This window comes from Pleurodeles waltl, chromosome 12 (genome assembly GCF_031143425.1).
Source record: "Pleurodeles waltl isolate 20211129_DDA chromosome 12, aPleWal1.hap1.20221129, whole genome shotgun sequence".
Classification (NCBI taxonomy): Eukaryota; Metazoa; Chordata; class Amphibia; order Caudata; family Salamandridae; genus Pleurodeles; species Pleurodeles waltl.
This window is the reverse complement of record NC_090451.1, coordinates 244,435,991-244,448,487: the sequence shown is the minus strand read 5'-3', so window position 1 is coordinate 244,448,487 and position 12,497 is coordinate 244,435,991. Positions and strand designations below refer to the sequence as shown.

Below are 12,497 nucleotides of genomic sequence, written 5' to 3'. Positions count from 1 at the left end.
TTTGCTAGTCGGTAACCTATTACTGACTCGCAATTAGGACGGGGCGTGCCAAGGGCATCCCTTCCTAATAGCAAGTCACACTAGTATGCAGGAATCATTTGCAACCAGGAATGCAGTTGCAAAACATTTGCAGTTACCACCAACTTCAAGTTAGTTGGGAAGAAGCTTATGCGACTTGCGCTTCTCCACACCATCCTCAAACCAAGGGATGGTGGAGAGGTTTAACAAGACAATGAAGACTGTGACGGGAACTCTTACAGAGAGCCTCATCAGGGAACGGGATCTTCTCTTGCCAGTTCTCTTATTTGCTTACCATGAAATTCCACAGAAGGGAGTGGAATTTATCCTATGTGAGCTTCTGTTTGGACACCTAGTGGAGGGGCCACCCACCATTACTAGAGGAGTTGCCTCATAATGATGGAGCGGACAATGTGATTGGGTGTGCAGTCTTTACCCCATGATCTTGACTCTGCTGTACTTCCCCTCGCAGGTAAGTTTTTCTTTTTTTGTTGTTGTTTTTTTTTTTTTTTTTTTAATGTGAGGGATTTAAGATTTATAAAATGGGAAGTGGTTCAGCCTGGTAAGGATTTTAAAACAGTTTTTTGGGTTATGGGGTGGGTTAAGAGTTGTAAAGGAGTAGTATGGGTAAGGGTTTCTAGGGTTCAGGGGCAGGTAGTGGCAGGAAGCTTTTAGTTTTCAGGGGCAGGTAGAGTTAAAGGGTGTAAAAACAAAAGGGGGTTGTAGGGGAGGTTACCCCCTAAAAACAGAAAAATGAAAAAAAAGAATGTTTTTGTTTTGTTTTGTTCTTTTACTTTTAAAGGGGGGGTGAGAGAGGGTTAACTCCCTCCAAAATGTGTGTGGAAGTGATTGACCTTAGGACGCTGATGGAGCAATACAAGTTAAGCAAAACCTTCAGCCAGACCAAGTGCTGATGAAGGAACGGTATAACCAGAAAGCAACGCTAAATAGTTACTAGAAAAGTATAAAGGTGTTGGTGCTAAATCCCTTTGTTCAAGCACTTTAGAATATAGGGGGTGAGCCATACAAGGCAGTGCAAAAAGTGTATGATTTGAACAACTAGGTGGACAATGGTGCAACAGGAAATTCCAGAGGGCGTACGATGAGAACTAGCTGATTACAGGGTGAATATCATGGTTATGGCATAGAACTTTGAGAAACATGGTGAGTCATTCCTGACTTGCTACTTAGTGACATGAGGGGTGGATCTTTGGAAGCAGTACAGCATGCCCTCGAGTTAATGCCTGTGCAACAGAGAACATGTAAATAGGTTTCGAGTTGGGTCTCCCACCTGTTCTCAGTGGATCCAGGTTTGACACCTGCCCATATTACTGAAATTGACTAAGAAGATTGTCTTCCTGTGAAGTCCAAGACTTATAGCATGTCGGACCAGATTCAGGAACACATCAAGGCAGAGGTGGCCAGGATGCTGGTCTTGGGGTTGATTGGGCATAATCATAGCCCTTGGGCCAGTCCAATAGTGTTGGTGCCCAGTCAAGGTTCTACAGTCTTGCACTTTTGTGCGGACTACAGAGGTCTAAACAAAATAACCAAGAGTGATGCATATCAGATGCCCACAGCTCACGAGCTTGTGGTCTGGCTTGTGTAGCAAAATATATGAGCACCTTTGATCTGACCAGGGAGTACAGGCAGAATGCTTTATCACTTAGTTCCAAGCATAAGACTGCATTTTCTATGCAATAGGGGTATTCTAGTTCAAAGTAATACCCTTTAGGTTGAAAAAGGCACATGCCACCTTCCAGTGCCTGATGAACCCCTGTCTACCAGGGCTAGACGAGTTTAGAATGACCTACCTGAAGGACATTGCTGTGTTTAGCAATTCATGGGAAGACTTCTTGAAGCCCCTTGAACAGGTGCTGGCCAGAATACAGGAGTCAAAACTGACCATCGGGGCAACCAAGTGGCAGGTGAGACAGTCCACTGTAGGTTACCGTGGGCATCAGGTATGTAATGGGAAAAATCACCCCTTGGATGCTATGATTCAGCCTGTCCTAGAGTGGAAGGTAACCACAACACAGACTGAGGTGGTAACCTTCTTAGGACTCAGGGGGTCCTATAGGAACTTTACAGCTAACAATTGGAGCAAGCAGCCCCTTTGATGGCTATGACATCCAACGAGCACCTCAAGAATTTGGCTGGAGTAATGATTGCCTGAACGTTTTTGTAGAACTAAAGAGAACACTAAGCAGTGCAACTATACTGAAGGCCACCTGACTATAGTCAGCCCTTCACTATACATACTGATGTCTCAAGAATTACCTTGATGACAAGTGGAGAGAGCATCCCATACCTTTAGTAGTCGGAGGTTACTACCAGAAGACAGACATCAAGAAGGAGTGCTATGCGAATCTATTTGGTACTATGTTTGTGATTCAAACAGATCACAGGTCACTCAAGTTGTTGATGGTAACAAAGGATGAAGATTCCAAGTTGTTGAGATGCATTGCAAAGCCTAGGTTTTACAGCAGAACACAAGCCTGAAATGAACCACATGAATGAAGATAGACTTTTCCGCTAGTCTTGCTTAGCAGATGGCCAGAATTCTCCAATAGCAGAATAAGGCTCCAGGAGTCTGACCTGAGAGAAGAGTTGTGGAGGGAATGTCCCCTGCATGCAGTAGTCATGTCATCTACCCAGAGTGCCCAACTGCAAGTACCTATTGGCCTGTTTTTAGGATTTATGGCCTCAGGCTCATACTAATCTGGTGTGTGAATGAAGGTCTAGGCAAAACCCTTGATACGAGTCATGGCTTGGGCCTACAGGAGTGCAAAAAATGTGATCATCATAGTTACAGGGGACCACTGTCCCAATCACAGGTTCAAGTATGTAATGCTATGGTGGACGTTATCCTAGAGTAACCAGACATTTGTATCCATGCCGCATGAGTGTTGGCTTCCCAGCCCAATCATGTGAAATTCCACTGTTGTGTTGCAGGTGAACCTGGAAAGAGAAGGAGGAGATATATATACGTACACACATGCACTGTGTATGTATGAAATAACCAGAGTGAAAGTGGACAGTGTGTTCCATTTGGAAGACCATGTCCTGATGCCCCTGTACAAAAGATGAAAGTGAGGCTACTTTCCAAGACAGAGGAAGTGTATTGCTGACATTGCTGAGAATGGAGAGAGGAGATCTAGCCAATACGGTAGGGAAAGAGGAGATAAGTTCCTTTTAGAAATTCAGTAACGTTATTTTGCTGCAAAAAGCTGTTAATTAGTTTCACTGAATACAGTCGTTTGAAGGAAGGTAGGGGGTGCAGATGGGGCTACAGTGTAAAGGGTCCTTTGGAAGGGGTTAACCTTTTATCTATTGTCCTGATCACTGTCAGGTGTGGCTGTGTTAGCCAGGTGAAGAATGCTCACACCTATTTGTGCGCCTGCCTAGAAATCACCCTACTGTGAGAAGCATCACTCTAGACAAATGCCGAGTCTAAAAAAGCAGCCTGGGGACATGTGAAAAATGACTCGATCTAAACTACTTCTGGAAATGCATTGAGAAAATATAAATCTGCTGTCTGTTGATGTACTTTGTTGTGCCTGTATAAGAGTGGAGGCTGTTGCCCCACTTGTTGTTCCATTTCGAAGTTCTCGTGACGAAGGAAGGGTTGAATCACCAGGTACCCAGAGGATTACTGTGTACCCAGGCGTCTGTCGGACCGTCAGCTCCCCAGAGTTGAGGTGACATTGCCTGAAGTCTTACCAGAGGGAAGAGCTAGTTGTTCTTTGTCCCCGAATGCCCGGATGATCCTGCCGGGTAGAAGTGTAAAGGAGCAAGAAAAGTCCAAGAGAGGCGAGGAATAGTAGTGTGGGCAAGGGCAGCTGACCCCCGTGTTGTCGGTCCATCTGACAGGGACACTTGGAATTTGACTTGAATGCTACACACTCAGGCCGGTCACCACTGCCTTAGAGAAGGCTTTACAAAATGGTTGAAGTGTGTCAGAGAGGATCACCCGACTAACCTTGATGTTGCAGCTGGGGCACTTTCCCCCAGCTGTACCCGAGAGGTCTGCACCACTGAATAAGAGACTACTCCTAAATTGTAGCACTCACCAAATGTGCCTAAACTGACTTTTCTGTTGCAGCCGTGGCACTTGCCACCACTGTGCCCGGATAGTCTGTGCCACTTAACAAGAAACCGTTGTGAACACATAGCATTCGCCCAAAATGTGCCCAAACAGATTTTTATCATGGGTAACTCCGTGGAACTAGTCCAAATGTGTGCCCATGCAGACTAAGCAAATAGAAGTGAACTGCTGGTTTAAGGCACATGCTAACGCATGCCTGTGTACAGTGCTGCTGGGGAGACTCAACTGATGATGATGTACTAGACTGAATCATCTGTCGTCTCCAAACCTGAAACAAAAGACGGAATACATCACCGCTTGGACCAAGGAGTACCGAGCCACTGAGTCAATGAAACACCCGATCCAAAAGGAAGGAGGCCCTGATGCAACCTGCTGCTTTATCCACCACCAATCTAAGGGCCTGGAAAAGAGCCGCCTGACTGAAGGCAGGTGCACAGTTATCCCTGCCTTCGATACTCTGCTGAGCAGCCCCACAACACATATGCGACCAGCACGTCTTTCCTGACCATGGGTGGCCCACGACTGAGAAGCAGGAGGCTGGAGTGAAGCCTATTATATACCCGATTGCGAATGAGGCTAACATTAAGAGACTATTTGCTTGGAGAACATGGCGGGCTACGGAGGTCACGTAGCGTGCTAGGGCGCTTCCTGTTCCTGGGGGCGTGGCAGGTCGCGGTGGCCGAGCGGGCTGCGGGCTGCGGCTGCAAGCACACGGATGTTCGCGCCGCAATCAGTGAGACCCGAGGCAGTCTGGAGGACAGCGGGGGCTGTCAGGTGGCACTGAGCCGCGCTGGAGCTGCGCCAGACCCGTAAAAGTGTGGCGCGAATTCCCCTTTGGGGGAATAGCGGCAGTGGTAGCTGCAGAACGGGCGGAGCAGCAACCGAGAAGTTGTGGCTGGGAGAGCAACCCAAAGAGAATCCAGAGAAGGGAGCCAGGAAGAAAACGGTGAGGCAGCGTGGAGGGGGGGGCATCTTCCCTGCTCCCCCGCTTCCCTTAACAAGAGTGGAGGGAACGGTCCAGTCGCCCCAGGACAATTTGGTTGCGATTACAGAGAAGGGGGACAAGGGAGGATCAGCAAAAAAAAAAATCCTGAGACCTAAATCTGGGGGAAGGAGGCAGGAGTGCGGGGAGGAAAGCGGGAGAGAGCAAGCTTAGGGGTAGAGATAAGTTGACGCCCTCTCTAAGGTCTTTTTTTAAAGTGAGACCTGAGGTAGTTACACTCATCCCTGGGCAGGTTAGAGTTGCAATGGAGGTTACCACCAGGCAGGTGGAAAATGGTACGGGTGAGGGCAGAGAGGGGACGAGGTCCTCCCAGCCACGGCCAGGAGAAGAACAGACAGCCCCAGTACTAGTTCAGACTCCAAACGATAACCCTTCAGAGGTTCAAGACTTCGCACCTAAGTTGGCAGTGCTGGAGCCCCCTCAAGCTGCCTCGGTGATCTCCCCTTTACTGAGTTCCTCGTTGGAGGCGTTAATCTTGTCCATTTCTGAGGATGTAAAAAAGGGCTTTGCGAACTCAGAAGTAAATCAGGGGGAGATAAGAGAGGTTTGTACTAATTTAGAAAAAAAAATTGATGGCGTAACGGAAAGAACGCAGGCCCTGGAAGAAGCGATGGGGGGTATGAAGGAGGAGCTGGTACAGCATAAGGGCGAGATCGATACATTGAAGAGGAGTGAACAGGCTCTAAAAAACAGGGTGGAGCAGATGGAAAACTATTCAAGAAGAAATAATCTAAAACTGCTGAAAGTGCCGGAAGGTGCGGAAGGGAGCGATCTTAAAGCCTTAGTAGTATCACTAATCAAATCAGCGGTGGATCTGGAGGAGACCGAGGATGAAATCGGGAAGGATATTCAGAGAATCCATCGAGACCCCTTTAAGCTACGAACAAATAGTAGTAGACCTCGGAAATTTTTTATTAACTTTTTGTCGTACCAGATGAAGGAAAGGATTTTATCTAGAGCATTGAAACAGAAGTCCTTAAGAGTGAAGGATATTGTGTTTGAGATTAGATCTGACCTATCCAGGGTGACTATGGATAGGCAGTGGGAACTGGGGAAACGGTTGGAGATTTTCAAATCTTTGGTGGTCTCGGTCCAGCTGAAATTTCCAGCCTTCCTTAGGGTCATGTATAACAACAAAATGTATAACATCAGAGACATTAGTGAAGCGGATGAATTATTGGTTGTGGTCAAAAATGCGCAATCTACTGAATAAGGCTGCGTGTAATGTGCAATGATGAAATTCTCCCAGGAACCTGGGGGCGCTCTAAAATTTGGATCATTATGGTCCTTAGTTGGGGGGTGTTCTCCACGGGTGTGGGTGGGGGAGAAGGGGGTGGGGAGGGGGTGGGAGGTTTACGGTTGGTGAGGGGGAGTTGGGAGAAAGTAAAAAGTAGTGCCTCGTTCAGCCCAGCTATTTGCTACCTAAGATTGATAGATGGTTAGCAGGGAGGGAAGCCAGAGGGTGCAGAATATATCATTACAAATTCTTTCATGGAATGTCAATGGTTTAAGGGTGCGAGGAAGAAGGGAACGAATATTACAGTATCTGCAGGATTCTACAGCACAAATTTTTGTTTTGCAGGAAACGCATCTCACAAAGGTGGAGTGTACTAACATAATACAAAAACTAAGATGGGTTCGAACATTTGCATGTACAGAACACAACTATCATAACAAAGGGGTGGCAATTTTAGTTAAACATGCACAGCAGGGGGGGGTGGCAATCTTGGAGTCTAGATCAGATTTATCAGGGCGATGGGTGATAGCTAAAATACAATTTGGGGGTCGGAATCTGGTCTTAGCAGGTTATTATGGGCCCAACTGCGATGATATAGAACCCTTAAAGCATCTTTTCTCTCAGCTTCTGGAAATTTCGGACCCGGTGATTTTGATGGGTGACTTCAATGTGGTATTAGACAATGAGCTGGATAGGCATAACTGTAAATCACGAGGTACACCTAAGTCGCAACAGTATTTAAGGAGAATGATGAAGGAATTTGGTTTGTGAGATATTTGGAGGCAAAGGGCAGGGAATAGCAGGGACTTTCCTTTTTTTAATAAGAAATATAGACACGCGTCGCGAATTGATTATTTTCTATTAGATATGCGTTTGAGAGAGGAGGTGAAGAATATTGCGTATCTGCCCTCGCATTTATCAGATCACTCTGTGGTGGTGTTAAATATGTGCATTCGTCAGACAAGTTGTAGTCACCGGTGGACGATTGAACGGACACTGTTATTAGATCAGGAGGTGTTGCTAAAGCTGCGTAAGGAAGCCGATTTCTTTTTTAGTGTAAACTTGGGCTCCGCTCCTTTACCTGTAGTATGGGACACGTTTAAAGCGGTCATCCGTGGGGAGTTAAGGAGTTGTTCCATCCAGAAACATAAACGGCAGAAAGAAGAGATTTATGCGCTGGAGCAGGAAATGCGAAAATATAAAGCTAAAATAATTGAAGCAGGGGAGACAGAGGCTTTGAGGGCCAGCTGGGATGGGTTGAGAAGCCAGTTGGAAAAGATACTACAGGGAAGAATTCAAAGCAAATGGGAAGCAAGCAAACTGGCCCATTTCGAATACGGGGAAAATGCGGGGAAGTTGTTAGCCTGGAAAGGCAAAGCTGATCGTGTTAGGAACTACATTAAGGAGGTTGAAGTGGAGCATTCAGGTGAAAAAAGAACAGATGAGGCGGCAATAGAAGCGGCCTTTCAAAAAAAAAATTCACAACTGTATTCGGAAAGGCTAGAGGTGGATGAAGGTATGGTAACGGATTGGATGGGGGCTGATAGATCTTTAGGTTTATCGTTGCAGGAGAAGGAAGCATTGAACGCCCCAATAACGGCTGAGGAAATTAGGAGAATCCTGACTAGTAGTAAGTCGGGAACGGCGCCAGGCCCGGATGGTATTCCAGTGGAAGTTTATAAGGTATTAGGGGACTCAGTTATCCCAGTATTGACAGAATTGTTTGGAGGGATCCTGGAATTTGGCAATGATATTCCTCTTTCATGGAATGAAGCGGTGATCTCCTTAATTTTGAAGCCGGATAAAAATCCAGCGAAGTGTGCTTCATACAGGCCTATATCGTTGCTGAACAGCGATTATAAACTGCTAGCTAAGCTTCTAGCGGATAGGTTGAGTAGGATAGCGAACAATCTAGTGCACCCTGATCAAAAAGGCTTTTCTAAAGGCAGATATTTGCATGAATTAACTTTCGAACTGATCGGGGCAATAGATATGGCCACAACGTTTGGGTCGCCTTTGGCAGTTATTATTTTAGACGCAATGAAGGCTTTCGACCAAGTTAATTGGAATTTTTTGAAATCGGTTTTGAGGCGGGCCAATTTAGGCTCCATGTTCTGTGGGGTAATTGATCGGATTTATACATCCCCTTGTGCTAAGATTTTGGTGAACGGTAAACTTACGGGCTCTATTACGATTTCAAGAGGTACGAGGCAGGGCTGCCCCCTGTCGCTGGTACTGTTCAATCTGTATATTGAGCCATTTGCTAGAAAAATCAAACAAAACCCTCTTATCTCGCCCTTCTGCTGCAATGGCTGGGAAAAGAAAATTTCTTTATATGCAGACGATCTACTAATATATACTAACAACCTGCCCCTCGCCTTTAACACAATTAAAGATCTGGCTGAACAATTTGGAAGGATATCAGGGTACCGGATTAATGTGGGGAAAACAGAAACTATGCAGTGGAATATGGAAGTAGGGTCAATAACAAATAAGCAGGAAATACGGTACCTGGGTATCTTAGTGACCCAAAATTTGAAGGACTTAGCGGAAAGGAATGCTCGAAAGTTATTAGCAGAATGTAAAATTATGCTACAAAAATGGGCATGTCTCCCTTTGACGATTCTTGGGAGGATAAATCTAGTTAAGATGTTTATTCTGCCCAAATTGAACTTTGTGTTTTCAGCTATACCCTTGGCAATGCACAAGGGGCACCTAGATAAAATGCAACAAGCGATAAGTAGTTTCATCTGGAACTCAAAGGGGCCGAGGATATCATGGAAAAAGCTACGCAGAAGGAGGGAAAAAGGAGGACTGGCTCTCCCTGATTTGACATATTATGCGTTGGGTTTCTTGTTTAAAAACTCAAGGATGCTGTTTATATCCCCAGACGGTTCAGCAGTGGGTAGAATGTACAAGGCTATGGTGTTGTCTGAAAAAGGGGGCTTACAGTCTTTTTTATTTAAATTTGGTGACCCTAAATTCTTCAAAAAAGTTAAACTAAAAGTGCTGCAAGGAATGGCAAGGAGTTGGTACCAGTTGAGGCGGCGGTTAGGTGTACATTATTATAGCTATCAGGCCCCTATCTGGGATTCCCCGGGCACCCCAGAATGCTGTCAGGATATCCTCACACTACCACTTAAAAGAGCAGGTGTGGAAAGGTGGGGGGAGATTGCGCGAGATGGTACTTTATGCCTTTGGGATGAATTGGTAAGAATAACGGACGGTTCTCTGTCCAGGTTAAAATATTTACAGATAAGACAGTGGGAAAAAGAAACTAAGGGGGGAGTGGTAAATGCACTGGAGGACTCTTTTTTTTAGACCTGGCACTCTCGGCTTCGGGGAAGAGGGTGGCGGTTTGGTATTGGGAAATATTAGAAACTTTGGATGAGAACTTTGACCTACCAAGCAAGTTATGGGGCAAGGTGATGTTAGGCGACAAGATCGGGTTATGGTGGAAGAAGTTGTATACGACATTGTATGAAGTAGTGAAGCCGGCCCCATTAAGGAAAAACCATCTTTATACTCTACATAGAGCATACATATCTCCGGCAAAACTGTCCAAATTTAAGAAGGGGGAGGTGATCAAGTGTCCGAAATGTGGCGGGCTAGGAGCAACGGATATACACATGTTCTGGGACTGCCCCGCCATCCGGTTGTTTTGGGAGGAGGTTTTTAGGGCATTATCATCTATGTTAGCCTGGAAAATTAATGTATCACTCCCATTAATTATATTTGGGCAGCTCCAGGATGAGGGGATATGGAAAAGGGTGAACAAAGCCAATCGTTCATTTGTGTTCTATGTAATTGTGCTGGGTCGGAATGAAATCTGCAAAAAATGGTTGAAGGAGCACTCTCTGAGCTATACAGACTGGTTGAAGGCTGCTTTTCGTGCGGCAAATATGGACCTAAATGTGCAAGGCTCAAAGAAAAGTGTAGAAATGTGGTCACCATTATTAAATTGGCAGGGAATAGCCTAAATCTGCTCCCCTGCTAAGTTTACTGCTGGATATCTATGTGAAACTGTCCCAATGATCTTTTCTTTGCCTCAGTCCAATGATTAAGCACCGTTCGACGCCTCGGCAGGTCTGTTTAGGCGGACCGGGAGTTACAAAGGTGCACCCCCTGACTTGAGTCTCTCTTCTTAGTCAAGAGGGCGAAAAAGGTTACAGGAACGAAGAGGTGTCTCAGTAGGCGGGGCTGAATGAGGACAAAAAACAAAAAAAAGAGACTATTTGCTTGGTGGCCCACGACTGAGAAGCAGGAGGCTGGAGTGAAGCCTATCATATACCCGATTGCGAATGAGGCGACCATTAAGAGACTATTTGCTTGGTAGTGCTTGCATAACAAAAGAGCTGCTCCTGTAGGTAAATCTACATCGAGGTACCTTAGACTAAAAGACGTGGAAGGGGGAGGGGGCATCCTCACCTGGAGGCAAAAGCCCTGCAACAGAGGGTCTGAGTACCTGGTACCTTTGTGCAGTGTCTAGTATTGAGTTCTACTGCATATTAAGGTCCTTCTCTTCTTATAAAGACAAGCACTGGGTTGAACAATCATGTTATTACACTGTTGGGTGTTTGTGAGTGTTGAGCCTGTTGAGCCTGTTGCATCCAAACTTTAACATCCCTAGGAAGCCTGCAACTGCTTGCTTTGCCTACCACCGAGAGTCAAGCGTTAAAGGGATAGTACTTGGCATACTTTGTACAGCTGTAGAATGGTGGCCCTTGGGACATCAGAGGCAAACAAACCTAGGCTCTGCTTGTCCTGTGGGTCCCTTAACAGTGACGGACATGCTTTTATAACAAAGAAGCACACATCTCATTGTGGCCACTTTTAATCTAAATACCGAAACTTGAGTAACAATGAGGGGACGAAAGAAGCTCCTTCGAGTGCGAGAAAGATTTCAATCTTAAGGATATCAGGTACATCATGTCCTTGAAAGTAGTGGTGTATACTTTGCATCATGGGTTTCTATTTATAGGATACACGTATGACCAGAAGATTTAGTTCTCTGAAAACTTACAGAAACAAGCGGGATTCTCAGGTTGTCTCCCAGTAAATTGTTGAACGCTGAAAAGGTGCTCCAACCGACATAACTTCCAGTGGTGCTTGTTAAGGCCATCAACAATATATCGTAGTTGAAGTTGACATTAGGTTGTTCCTCGTAGGTGCTCCGTTTCAGCCAAAAACCTAAAAAGGATCAACAAACATTTATCAACCCCTGAAGAGTGGCCGGGATAAGAGGAGGCAACCCCGACAAGTACTCACTCACCTTGGCTTCTGTATGCCACTAACAAAGGGGGTATGTATGTCAGAGCGAGGACCACCAGCAGGAAGATAGTGGCTTTGGAGCACACACTGCTCCTATATTTAACTAGCAGTGGGTGGGAGTAAACCTCATATAGGGCCATTGCCCGGGATTGACGTTTTTGGTTAAACGGGCAACTTGCAGAGCTGAAAAGAGTTCACTCCAGAGCACCAGAAACATGAGTATCGTCAAGTTGTGGCCGTGGCTCTCTCCTGGGGTACGCGTCGGTCCTTCTGAAAATCATGTGCACCCTTAGACTGTTAGCCAGGCGGAGAGCTTTAGCGTTTATTTAACAGACGGTACTTCCCAGTTCCCATAGAGAAACAGTCCATGGCAACGGAGTTTACATCACGTGACAGGCACGCCAAGTGACGCTCTTAAGGTGTACGTTCAGCACAGAACAGCGGGAAAGTACGAACAGTAAGCCAAGCAAAGAGAACTGGTCCTTATTTGAGGCAAGACCCTTAGCAGCGACGAAATATCACGTGGCAGGCACGCTACGTCACTTTTTAAATCTGTGCGTCAAGAGCGGGGCGGGCTGGAAGGTAGTAAGGTGGAGAGTTCTTCTGTCAATGTTGTACGAGAGCACTGCCTGTGCACAGGTTAGAGTAGATGCCGTTGTTTAGTCATAAGGTTCCCGGTACTCCTAATTGAAACTTTTCGATAGACGTCTATGTGGCTAGTTCTACGTTGAACCTTAGTGCTGAAAATGGAAAAAGTACTTTGGGATTCCAAAAACTGGGTTCAAGGTGTTGCTGTGATAAAAAAGGGTTAAGGAGGCGATGAACAGAGGATGGTGAATATTAAATCCTTTATTCCATCG

The 12,497-nt window shown here is 45.8% G+C and overlaps 1 protein-coding gene across 1 annotated transcript in view; it reads right to left on the bottom strand.

Annotated features, from left to right (window-relative positions):
- The window catches only part of TMEM231 (transmembrane protein 231), a 356,655-nt gene extending 344,634 nt beyond the window's left edge, over positions 1-12,021 (bottom strand). The window contains exons 1-2 of the mRNA XM_069217561.1: positions 11,639-12,021; positions 11,390-11,556 (exon numbers count right to left, since the gene is read on the bottom strand). Coding sequence (XP_069073662.1) covers positions 11,390-11,556; positions 11,639-11,777 — 306 coding nt within the window. The 5' untranslated portion in view covers positions 11,778-12,021. The remainder of the gene's footprint in view (positions 1-11,389; positions 11,557-11,638) is intronic.
- Positions 12,022-12,497: the final 476 nt, after the last annotated feature.